Source organism: Camelina sativa, chromosome 12, assembly GCF_000633955.1.
Source record: "Camelina sativa cultivar DH55 chromosome 12, Cs, whole genome shotgun sequence".
NCBI classification, from domain to species: domain Eukaryota; kingdom Viridiplantae; phylum Streptophyta; class Magnoliopsida; order Brassicales; family Brassicaceae; genus Camelina; species Camelina sativa.
In genome coordinates, this window is record NC_025696.1 from 20527172 (window position 1) to 20538754 (window position 11583).

At 38.4% G+C, this 11583-nt stretch overlaps 2 protein-coding genes across 2 annotated transcripts; both read left to right on the forward strand.

The window, feature by feature from the left end:
* LOC104732339 lies at positions 7499 to 9051 on the forward strand. The gene is made up of 5 exons (XM_010451873.2): positions 7499 to 7654; positions 7749 to 7812; positions 7963 to 8278; positions 8532 to 8669; positions 8766 to 9051. Exons 1-5 carry the CDS (start codon positions 7527 to 7529, stop codon positions 8888 to 8890), a joined length of 771 nt encoding a protein of 256 aa, XP_010450175.1. The 5' UTR covers positions 7499 to 7526; the 3' UTR covers positions 8891 to 9051.
* LOC104732340 lies at positions 9168 to 10880 on the forward strand. The gene has a single exon (XM_019234226.1). The coding sequence runs from the start codon at positions 9397 to 9399 to the stop codon at positions 9919 to 9921; it is 525 nt and encodes a 174-aa protein (XP_019089771.1). The 5' UTR covers positions 9168 to 9396; the 3' UTR covers positions 9922 to 10880.

Consider the following 11583-nt stretch of genomic DNA (forward strand, 5'->3'; position numbering starts at 1 on the left):
AAAAAAAAAAAAAAAAAAGATGAATATAGAAAAATGGGTCTAAATTTCGAAAACTCATGAAATTTTGGGATCTAATATATGGTGCTTATGCCATGGGTCGGTCGGAACTGTCTGGATCCACCGATACTGCTTGTCTCACCAAGACTTGTCGTTGCTATTGTCTTGGTCATTAAATTTTGCCTTCCCTTCTGCACTACTTCCTCCACCTCTGCTACTTTCTCCACGGCTGTAGTAGCTTCGTCCTTCTCCACCGCTGCTTCTGGTGTCATAATCATACTTCACGCGCTTCCCGGAAAGAGTACGGGATATGTTTGCTGCAATCTGTTGTTGTGTCGTCATCTCCAAGGAAGACTCACGAGTACGGGATCCGTTCGCTGCTATCTGTTGTTGTTGTGGCCTGACTGGCGTCATCCCCAAGGAAGACTCCTCACGGATGCGGGGTGTCTTTGCTGCTATCTGCTGTTGTGTCGTCATCTCCATGGAAGACTCACGCAAAGGTACGTTAAACCTCGAGGAGAAAGTTGATCTAGTTGGATCCGGTAGTATCCTAGTACCAAGTTGTCGCCCAAGAGATGAAAGCTCAGATCTACGCCTGACCGGTGCGGGTATACGAACACCGCCCATGAGTGGCTGAACTATCGGCATATTGAAACTTGGCCGAGTTGGAGTGCTGCGTGCAAACAACCATTCACTTTGTTCCACTCGCTTACAAGTTGGACACTGCATCTTATTCTTTACATTGAACGCAGAACCAATGCAATCTAATTGATGTCATAAGAAAAAAACAAAACAAAACTAATTAGCTTTTGTTACCAACACACGCGAGTACATATGCATGATCTATGTTTAAAGAAACAACAAATCATCAGAAAGAAAAAATTTCAATTATTTTTTTTCAGCAAGATATTCAGCTAAAAAAATCTCATAATAATTAGGACAATTTTGGTCAATTTAGATAATATAGACGACCAATGATATCACTCATGTCTTATCTAAACAATATTATGTTTACAACCACAAAAAACAAAAAACAAAACTTACGGAGATGATAGGGATGGCCACATCGAAGCATCACAGGGGTTCGATCATCATCAGCCAATGACTCCAAACAAATCCTACACTCATCATCGTCAACAAGTTTGACGTTGTTGTCGAAAGCAACTTGTTTGCTTTCGTTAACGTTGGTCCCGTCACCCATACTCATGGAATAATCTTACTGAAACAAATCTTAAGCAACGACACTCATACCAAATCTACCCCCAAAGAAAGAAGAAGAAATTTTCTGTATTCTTTGAGAGAAGCAAAGGAACAAACTCTGTGAAAACTTCACAATGGAACTCAAGTTTAAATAGACCAATTTTGTTTAGTTATATCTAGATATTTACATAAATTAGCTAAATTATGTGACATTTTACACATATGAGGTTTATTAGTTGTTTATCTTAAATAACTAACAACCAACATATAACAAAAATTTTAAAATATTTCGCGCCAATTGCCTTTGTATTTAATAGGCAACGGCTATTTAAAGTATTTCGCTTTAATTTATATCTAACGACTATTGTACGTTAATCAAATCTAAGAGATTTTAACCAATATATATATATATATATATATATATATATATATATCTAAGAGACATGTAACATTGTTTTTGGTCAATTTGGGTTTGGGTCTTTTTGAAATTGGAGACATTTCAAAAATTAATATTTTTAAGTCTAAAATATGTAATTATTTATAATGAAAGGGTTATTATACTAAAATTTTCTTTTACAGCTGTCAAATTAAAAATTAATATTAGAAAAGAAAAACTGTATAAAATATCTTTCTTTGAAGATGAATTACTTGAAAAGTAAAAAATACATAGAATAAATTTGTCCTTAGTGGGAGTGAAGGTTTCTTATATTTTTTTCTTAAAAATGTTATTTTGTTTTATTTTATTGAAAACTTTCTCAATATGCCTTACTATATTATAAATACATTAAAATGTTATTATGTTAATTATGTTCTACAGCTGTCAATTAAATTCATTAATATTTTTTTTTTTGTTTTTAAAGGGAAGCAATTGTAAATATCCATATTCAAAGATGAACTACATGACAAAGTGAAATATATGTTTCCTTAGTAAAGATAATTTTTTCTTTAAATGTATATTTATATAAGAAAAATATTTACGAGTATGAAAGAAGAAAAAAAAAGAAAAGAAAAAAAAAAAAAAAAAAATTTACGAGTATATATGGAAAACAAAGAAGTTAAGCAATAAAAAAATCTATCCGAGGCAAAAAAATTCCAATAGGCAATAGCTAAACAATTTTGCAATACATGCAGTCAGGTTACAACTTACAACTATGCATTAAAAAAATATTTTATTTGTTATAGTGATTATAATGACCCCATATTACAACACAAAATAAAATTAAAAGTTCAAGTACATGTTACCTCCAAATACGCTTTCTTCACTTGGCTAGTGGTAAAAAACATAATTGCCACAGGAGAAAAGATGCAACGCTGGAACCAACCGGTCAACACATGTATTTTTTGCAGTCATCCTCTGGAGACAAGAGAACATCTGTTCTTCCAATGCCCGTTCACAACACAGGTCTGGGAAGCTTTAGTTCAAAAGCTACTTGCTGACAAGTTTACCAACCGCTGGCAAGATATCATGACTTTACTAGCTGGGCGTATATTGGACAAGACCAAGAGATTACTTGTGGGATATGCATTTCAAAGCACGATCCACTCTATATGGAGAGAGAGGAACAACTAACGACATGTAGAAACTCCTTCCCCAGCTGAGAAGATCGTGAGATTCATAGACAAGACGGTCCACAACCGGTTAAGTACAATTCAGGATGATGGAGGCTCAAGCATCCAAATTTGGTTTGAAGCAAGATTCTATTAAGTTGTGATCCTTTTTTTTCTAAAAAGTTTTAAAACATTTCCTATCCAAGCATTGTAAACTGTTTATTTTTTTTTTGAATATAATTTAACATTATATTCAAAAAAAAAGTACATGAAACAAAAAAGCCCAAATACATTACTAGGAGGTTATATACGTCATAGAATTTTAAATCCAAATTTACATGAAAAAGCCATGACTTTTAAAGTCTTAAAGTAAAAGAAGATTAACCTAATTTTTTTTTTGTTCTTAACCTCTTCCATATTTTAGAATTAACTTTTATAAAGAGATAATACATAACATGATATAAAGATATCTAAGAAAAAATATCAACAGTAACAATATTACTTTAGAAACAACTTTTAACAATATTTTTCATTGAAAACCTTTTTTTTTTTGGTTTAATGTTTTGTACCAATAAAAAAGATTTTACATTTTACAGTGAAACCCAAAAATAAAACATACCAAACTCTAATAAAGAGAGAGCAATGGAACATTATACAAAATAAATAGGAGCTGAGCCACACTTAAAGTGGGCTTGTGATACAACCAAAATAGTAACCAAGGAGAGAGACAGCAGCGGCAGGATCCTCCGGCGAGAAGGATATGAGACGGTGACGCATCGTACGATTGACAGTAGTCTTTGTAGCATGGAGGGTACAAGATTCAGTCGAGAAAATTCTCCGATTCCTTTCCTTCCAAATCATGTAGACCGATGTTTGGAGGAGAAGTTTGAGAATCTTGCTAGCAAAATGGGGAGGATTTGAAGTGACCCCCAAAACCCATGAAGCAGCTGATGATAAGGAGGTCGGCGGGTTTGGAGAGATCCTTCCCGCAAGAGCCACCCAGATTGCTCTGGAGAAATCACATTGAAAGAATAAATGGGTATGGGTGTCCAGACCTGAGTTGCACAGAACACAGGCATTAGAGACATTTATCCCCCAATTTCGCAACCTATCCCTCGTGTTTAGTCTTCCAAGGGTTGCCAACCAATGGATGAATGAAAACCGAGGGATAGCTTCCTTAAACTAAACAGCTTTACACAATGGAATGCGAGGTGAACCGTCCCTGATTTGCAACCACATACCTTTGGAAGAGAATTTACCATTGAAGGACCCTGAAGCTTGTTTCCATTGGTAGCAGTCAAGGCCGCGAGATGGATCTGGTGGTGGGGTGGAAGATAGACAAATGAGTAATTGCTCCACTTGGAAAGACCTTGCATTGGGGAAAAACCATTGCCCTTCACGCGTAGCTTCCCAAACGGTAGCTTCTTTGCGTATGCGAAGTTCTCTGGGACCCAAAGGACCAAAGAAATCTATTAGAGGCCCGAAGTTCGTCCAGGAATCATACCAGAAGGATGCTCTCATCCCATCCCTGACTTGACACCTTATCAAATTCTTGAAAATAGGTTTCAGCTCAATCATCTTTCTCAAATTCCAGAACAAACGAGGGGTAGGTTCCATCCACCAGTAGTTCCGGCGACCAAAGATATTGTGGCCGAGTCACATGACCCACAGAGAACCAGGACGAGCAAATAAAAATCAAACCTGCTTCAGTCTGAAGACTGTTGCAAAGTCCTCAAGGGACCGTAATCCTAGACCACCCTCCTCCTTCATTTTACACAGGTCCTTCCATGAAACTCTGGCTCCTTTCGCATAAGAAGTTGCATTTTTCCACAGGAAAGCAGCACCAAGGGAATCAACCTTCTTGAAGAAACTCTTTGGAAGAACAAAGACTTGACTCCAAAAATTATCTTTCTCATATATGACAGAGACTATGAGGTGAATTTTCCCAGCATACGACATAAATTTAGCAGTCTACGAGTGTAGTTTGCTGGTAATCTTTTGGAGAAATGGCTGAAGAGTGGCCAGAGACAACTTGGTGGGACTTAAATGTAAGCCAAGGTACCGAGTAGGGAAAGAACCCAGCTTAACTCCTATTGAATCTGAGGTTGCAAAAGCTTCCTCATCATCAAATCTTCCAAGAAACAGCTCAGACTTAGCAAGATTCATTTCAAGCCCAAAGAGTGAATGAAAGCATTGCAAATCTCATATATACCCTGCAAAGAGTCCTGGGAGCCATTTGAGAAAACCAACAGGTCATCCGCGAATGCCAAATGAGTTACGCGGGGAGAGATACACATTGGATGTGCCGAGAACTTCCCTTGCACCAAACCCGAATCTAGCATTCTTGATAAGACTTCCATAACCATGATGAAGAGATAAGGGGAGAGGCAGTCACCTTGCCGTAACCCTTTTTCACCTTTAAAGAAACCTGGAAGCTCCCCATTGATGGCGATACATTATTTGATCCATGATCTGAATAAAGGAGGAAAATCTTGGGCCTCTAGAATCTTGAGGACAAAATCCAAACAAACCGTGTCAAAAGCCTTGCGGATGTCTACTTTGAGATCAGAGAACTTCTGCGACAAGAAGCTTTGTCATAGTTGCAGATAAGCTCCATCTCCAGAAGCACATTCTCGCCAAGACTATGCCCACTTAGAAAAGCTGCCTGATTAGGATAGATGCATTGGAGTAAGAGGGGCTTCAGTCGGTTAGCAAGGATCTTTGAGATGATCTTGTAGGCCAAGTTGCAACAGCTGATAGGACGAGAATCAGATAGAAAGGAAGCCTCAGGGGTTTTGGGGATGAGGGCGATGATTGTGGCATTAAGGTCTTTAAGGAGACGACCGTTGCGAAAGAATTCCTTGATGGTACTCGTGAGATCTTGTCCCACAGATGAACAAGCCGATTTGTAGAACTCAACTGGATAGCCGTCGGGACCTGGTGCTTTGTTCGATGGCATGGCAAAGAGAGTGTCGCGAATCTCCTCATCAGTTACCTCCCTCAATAGACTAGAAGCATGGTCTGCCAAGCATCTATAAGGGAGTAGATCCTGTAAGTATTCAATGGTAGCAGGAGAAGAGGGAAGATTCGTAGTCCCAAGTACCGACTTGAAATAGTCCACCACATGTTGATTCATCTCCAGAGGTGCCGTTATCTTCCTACCTGCAGATTCGTAGTCCCAAGCTCTTTTTGGAGCTTTTTTGGAAACTAAGATACAACCTATTCACTCGGAGAGGATTCAGAAGGCGATCCCCCGTGGTTGGAAACACTTTGATAACTTCGACAATCACAATACGGCGAGAATTGATAATTGTCTGGGATCCAAGACTTTTAGTTGTTATTTACCATGTATCTGTACAGGTCATTACATGCGGGTTCTTCCTTCTGGCAGAAAATATCAATCTTACAATATCTTTTGTGTATGGTTTTAATTTACCTGAGGAAAGACTTACCCTTTAGGACGACGTTGCTTACCTCCACACCTCTTCTCCACTCTCTCGAAGTCCTTGGGCAGTTATAGGGGACTTCAACCAGATTTTAAGAGGAGAGCATCATTCTGGTTACCCATCTGCGGATGTTGATCTACAAGGAGTTAGTGACTTTGAGCTTGCTCTTCAGGATGCTAACCTCTTTTAGGCTACTTCGAAAGGGCTCCCCTTCACTTGGTGGAACCATCGAGAGTCAGACCCAGTCTCTAAGCGTATTGACCATGCCCTCATTAATGAGCATTGGGCTAGGAGGTTCCCTGAAGCTTATGCTGAATTCCTTGAGCCTGATCAATCAGACCATGCCCCATGTTTCTTCTCAGTTCCGTCTCTACATCGTGTGGTCAACAGACCCTTCAAATTCTACTGCCATGTTGTGGATCATCCTGAATATACTGCAGCAGTTGAGGAGGAGTGGGCTGCACCATCCATTATAGGGTCCAGTCAATTTAAACTCGCTCATGCTTTGAAGCTCCTTAAACCTTGTCTTCGTCGGCTTAACAGGAACCACTTCAGTGGTATTACTTCCAGGGTGAAAGAGAAAGCTGCAGAAGTTGCAGATATTCACAGCCGTCTATTTACATCCCCTTCGGTCTCACTTGCTAGAGAGGAAAAACTAGCCTTGGAGGAGTGGAACAGACTCAAGGTAGCAGAGGAAAAAAAATTTCCTGCAGAAATCTCGAATTCAGTGGTTACATCTTGGTGATCGAAACACTGCTTTCTTCCACAAGATGGTGATCCAGCGTAACTTCATTGAAAAGCTTTATTCATTAATGAAATATTATTCTGTTATTTTTTCTTTCTCTTTTTGTATTCGTATTCAAGTAAATATAATTTTTTATTTTTGGTTATCTTTAATACAATAAAAATTTCAGAAATTTGTATCACGTGGAAAACCAACATTATTTTAACAGAAAAGTTAATTTTTACTCCCATGAAACTTTGCACGGTAGTACAATGATATCATCTTTAATGAAAACTTTTCAGTTTTTATTTCCCTTTTTGAATCTTGACTATAATGAAAAGCTGAACTGATGAAAGTTGAATTTTAAGATTGTGACGGATTTTCTGAAAAAAAAGAAAAATTCTATTGATATGTTTAAATTTTGGATTAAATTTTACATTATTGTCAACCTCAGCAAAAAAAGAAAAAATACACCAATTTACAAAGTACCTGAAATTTGATTTTTTTTTTAGTTTTTTTTTTACATATTTAATTCTATTCTGCCACAATTGGTTTTTGCAATTGGCGGGAAATTTTTTGAGACAAAAAAAAAAAAATGAATAATCCAAAAAATGAAAGCCTCGAGAGTCGAGAGTCTGAGTGAGAAGGAGAAGAAGAAGATGAAGAAGCCAATTCCAAAAATTAGGGTTTTTGGTCAGCGATCGATTGCTTCTTCCTTTCTGAATCCCAGTTCGATTCCGTAAGCCTTCAATCCCCTTTCGATTTCTAAATTCCCTAATCACTCCCCAAGGTTTTAGATTTTGAGTAATTGATTCCGTAAGTGTGTTTTATAGTGTCGAAGCCTCTTCGAGTAATCAATCGGACAAATCAGTGCTGCTTAAGCCCAACAACATTGAGGTAATGAACAATGATTGCTCTCTCTCTCTAGTCTCTAGATTGCTTTGGAATTTGATTTGGGAATTGTTGGAAGCCCCCCAAAAGCTGAAACCTTTTGAATTGATTTTGTTAAGAGATTTTAGATTTGGTCTTTGTTTGGTTCTTGAACAGGAGGGGATAAGAAGTCCATTCACCTCTTTTGATTGCTCTAAAGATCTGACAAAACTCTCTCATCGGTTTGGGGAAGAGAAGAAAAAAGACGATGGTGGTCTTGAGAAGATGATGCTTCAGCAGTTTAAGCCAAGAGAGATTCAGATTAGTGAAGAAGTGAGTAGGGAGATAGCTGTTGAGGCGAGTCTTGACCCGGTGGATCAAATCCCTGCTGAAGAAACAGATAATCTGGCTTCGTACTTCGATGAAACCAATGAAGATATCATTATTGTCAAGGATGATAAAACATCGAAGAAAAGAAAAGATCCTTTTGAAGGTATGTCACTTTTAACAACACTTGGGTAGACAAAAATGGCTCAAGCAAGTTCCTTTTTCATTGTCTAGCTAGATGATGTTTTGGTAAGAAGTGTGTGAATTGAGAACTTTACTTGATGTTTTTGTTCCTCAGGTTGCATGCATCTTCTATTTCTTGTTGGTTTTAGACCTAAGATCTTAGTCTTAAATTCGAATACTCTAATAATGACCTTTGAGATCTCATTAGTTGATAAGAGTATATGTTGAATCACTAGGTATGGAGAGCATGAGTAGAACAGGAAAGTCCGTTATAGTCTTTGGAGACAACTCAAAAGTATCTAAGCCAATGCAAAGGGAAAGAGAAAGAGGAAGCAACAACAATAGTAAAAAGCAGAGATCAACATACAACCATTGTGAGTGACGACAACAAGTTCCAGTCACTTTTTTATACTTGGAAATAAAACTAACTCTCTATGTAGTTGATACTTATATGAACTTTTTCCCAACAGATGCAAATGGTTCAGGATGGTGGGACTGTGACATGGAAGGTGTTGATTCCGAAGAAGTGGGACACAGTGAAGTGTGGGAAGGAGTTGGCTCAACAACATTCGGAGATATAGTTGATTGGCACTAACGAGTAACAACAGTCAACAGGGTCGGTCCATGTCTTTTTTATATCACACCTTTACTAATTACTATGGTGTCTCTGAGAAATTGATTCGGTTTGTACAATTCTGTTTTGGCTTGCTTATGGTAAAAACGTTAATTACCCAAAGACTTTATATAATGTTTCTTAATTGGAGAGCTTAACTTTTTATGCTCTACGACATTTCTCAGATACACCATAGTAATTAATTAGTAAAGGTGTGATATAAAAAAGACATGGACCAAGATGTTTGGAAACTTAATGAGAGAATTTGGAAACTCAATCAGAATTTTTGATATGGTGGAATAACCCACTCCAGAAAAGGACTTGTGAAATGTAAATAATTCACAAAGACCGCAATTAATATATATTGGAGATGGGAAACTTGGTGAGCAAGTTATGAAGGGTGTTTTAGGTTGAGAAGATCACCAATTCTTCAATTAGGTTTTTTTTCTTTCTCTTTTATCTTCCTCCCGTTAAGAAGAACATTATTCATGTCTTTGCTTCTCAATCAGCCATCGAAGCTCTGCTCTCGGAAACCTTTGTTGGTGAGATCCTCTCCTCATCTTTCTGATGGCATCTCATCTTTGTCGTTACCAATTCATTCTCATTCTTGTGTCTTGATCTGCGCTGATCCATGTGGAGGTAATCGCGGATTTGCCACGACTAGGAGGTCTGGTGGTTTCCTTCGAACCATTTCTTCTTTGAAAGAGAGCGAAGAGGTAAGTGAGAACGATAGAAAGGTTATCCTGTGGATGAAACAGGAAATGGGAACGATAGGATCATCCTGTGGATGGCTACCTACTTTGAAGGACGGCGTGTTGCGTCTCCGAGAAATGAATATAAACAGTGAAACAGATCCGAAACGCATTATGCTTCCTCCTCTTGTAACTCTGCCTCATTGCCAAACCCAATATGTCACCAACGTAGCCATGTCTTCTTCTTCTCCTCAAGAAGAGGACTGTGTTCTGGCTGTCAAGTTCTTGGGTCCTCAGCTCAGCTTCTGCAGACCGGCTTGAAGCAACTCCGAGTGGGTCAACATCAGAATGACAGACCCATGCTTCTTCTCCTCCCCTGTCATGTATTCCAAGAAGGATGACATGTTTCGCATAGCCGGCTCTGGAGGCCACCTCGTCGGATCATGGGATCTCCACAACCCTAGCAACAACCCCAAGTTGCAGAGCTTGCGGTTTCAAAACCTTCCCAAGCTGTCCGAGACAAAACGAGACCTTTTGGATTCGTGCTACACAACCGAACACCTGGTGGAGTCAGTTACTACCACTGAAACTTTCATAGTTAAGTCGTACAAGAAGACCGCAGAGATCATCAAAGGTATCCCGAGGAAGAAAACAGAAGCAATAATGGTGTTCAAGATAGACGAACAAGGAAACGCTGTTTACACTCCAAGCCTCGTAGATCAAAGCATTTACCTCAACAACTTTGAAGCTTTCTGTGTCACTTTGAGCTCCTATCTCTGCTTTGGTCGACCTAACTTCGTCAAAATCTTTGATGTCGACGAACGAAGAATTTTCAAGCTGGCTAAACAAAAGTGGGATTGTTAGAGATATCAGTCTGAGTCTGGTATTGGGTTTGAGTCCATAGAATCTATCCTTTTCTATTAAACCTTTCAAACACCAAAATCTATTTTTATAAATCCACTGCATATGCTCGTGGAGAAGCTTTAGTGTAATAAATTCCCAACTACTACGAGGCATTTGATTCGAAAGGTGTTCTGTGTGTTGTGCCTTTAGAAATGTACACTTTCCTTTGGGATCATAACTCCTTGGTTCGAGCTACAACATCTAAATCTGTTTCGAGAGGAAAACACTAAATCTGGCTGATCAAAACTGGAGGTGTTAGATCATTGCACATTAAAAAATAGTTTGGAATTGAGGTAGAGAGTCTTCTAGAGTCTCTCTTAAACCTTTCAAACATCAAATTCTCTGTGAGACTGATACATAATCTTGCAGAAGCTTTGCTATAATCTATAAACGAAAAGTGATGCACCTCGTTTTGGTGTTTGTAGATTTACTTATGTCTCCCGGTTTGTTCCTGCCAATGAGCCTGGAGGGATCTTCCCATCGGTCATCTTCTCTGTCACTTTGATCTTTTATGATTGATTGCTTCCTTCCTTTCAGGGACTTGTGTCAGAAAAACCGCTCCATTACCAGGTTCCTTAATCGAGGGAATTGAAAGAAAGGTTCAGTAGAAAGAATAAGTCTTAACAGGTTTATCAAGAGACATTTCATAATAATCATGTTCCCTTAAGTCTCAAACAAGACAATGTAGTATTTATCACATCTACCAATTGTCTTTCAGACATCAGACTCATATTAGACACTTCAGATTCCGAACAAAAAAAGTTCACTAGCAACAGAAACATCATCTTAGCTAAGTAACATGCTTGCGAGGCCAAAGCATACAATGGGAGTCCATATTCTGTAATAAGAAGAGTGCATACCAAAGCAAAGAGAGACCGCATGATTAATTCAAAGGCTTGCTGCAGAGCTAAAAGTTATTGGGACACTTTGACTGGTATATAGACTCGAATCCCTTAGATAAGCGTGGTAGAAACGAGATAATGTAGTATTTTCCCCTTTTATCAACAGTTTTTAAGTTTTATATTAGATACTTCAGACTCAGAACAAAGCTCACTAGCAACAAAGACATCATCTCAAGGA

Bases quoted from the DNA above. Each gene is read 5' to 3' on its own strand.
- LOC104732340 (XM_019234226.1), top strand. From the start codon at position 9,397: ATGTCTTTGCTTCTCAATCAGCCATCGAAGCTCTGCTCTCGGAAACCT.
- LOC104732339 (XM_010451873.2), top strand. From the start codon at position 7,527: ATGAAAGCCTCGAGAGTCGAGAGTCTGAGTGAGAAGGAGAAGAAGAAG. The intron at 8,279-8,531 runs GTATGTCACTTT...TTGAATCACTAG, and splicing joins AAGAAAAGATCCTTTTGAAG to GTATGGAGAGCATGAGTAGA. The intron at 8,670-8,765 runs GTGAGTGACGAC...TTTTCCCAACAG, and splicing joins GAGATCAACATACAACCATT to ATGCAAATGGTTCAGGATGG.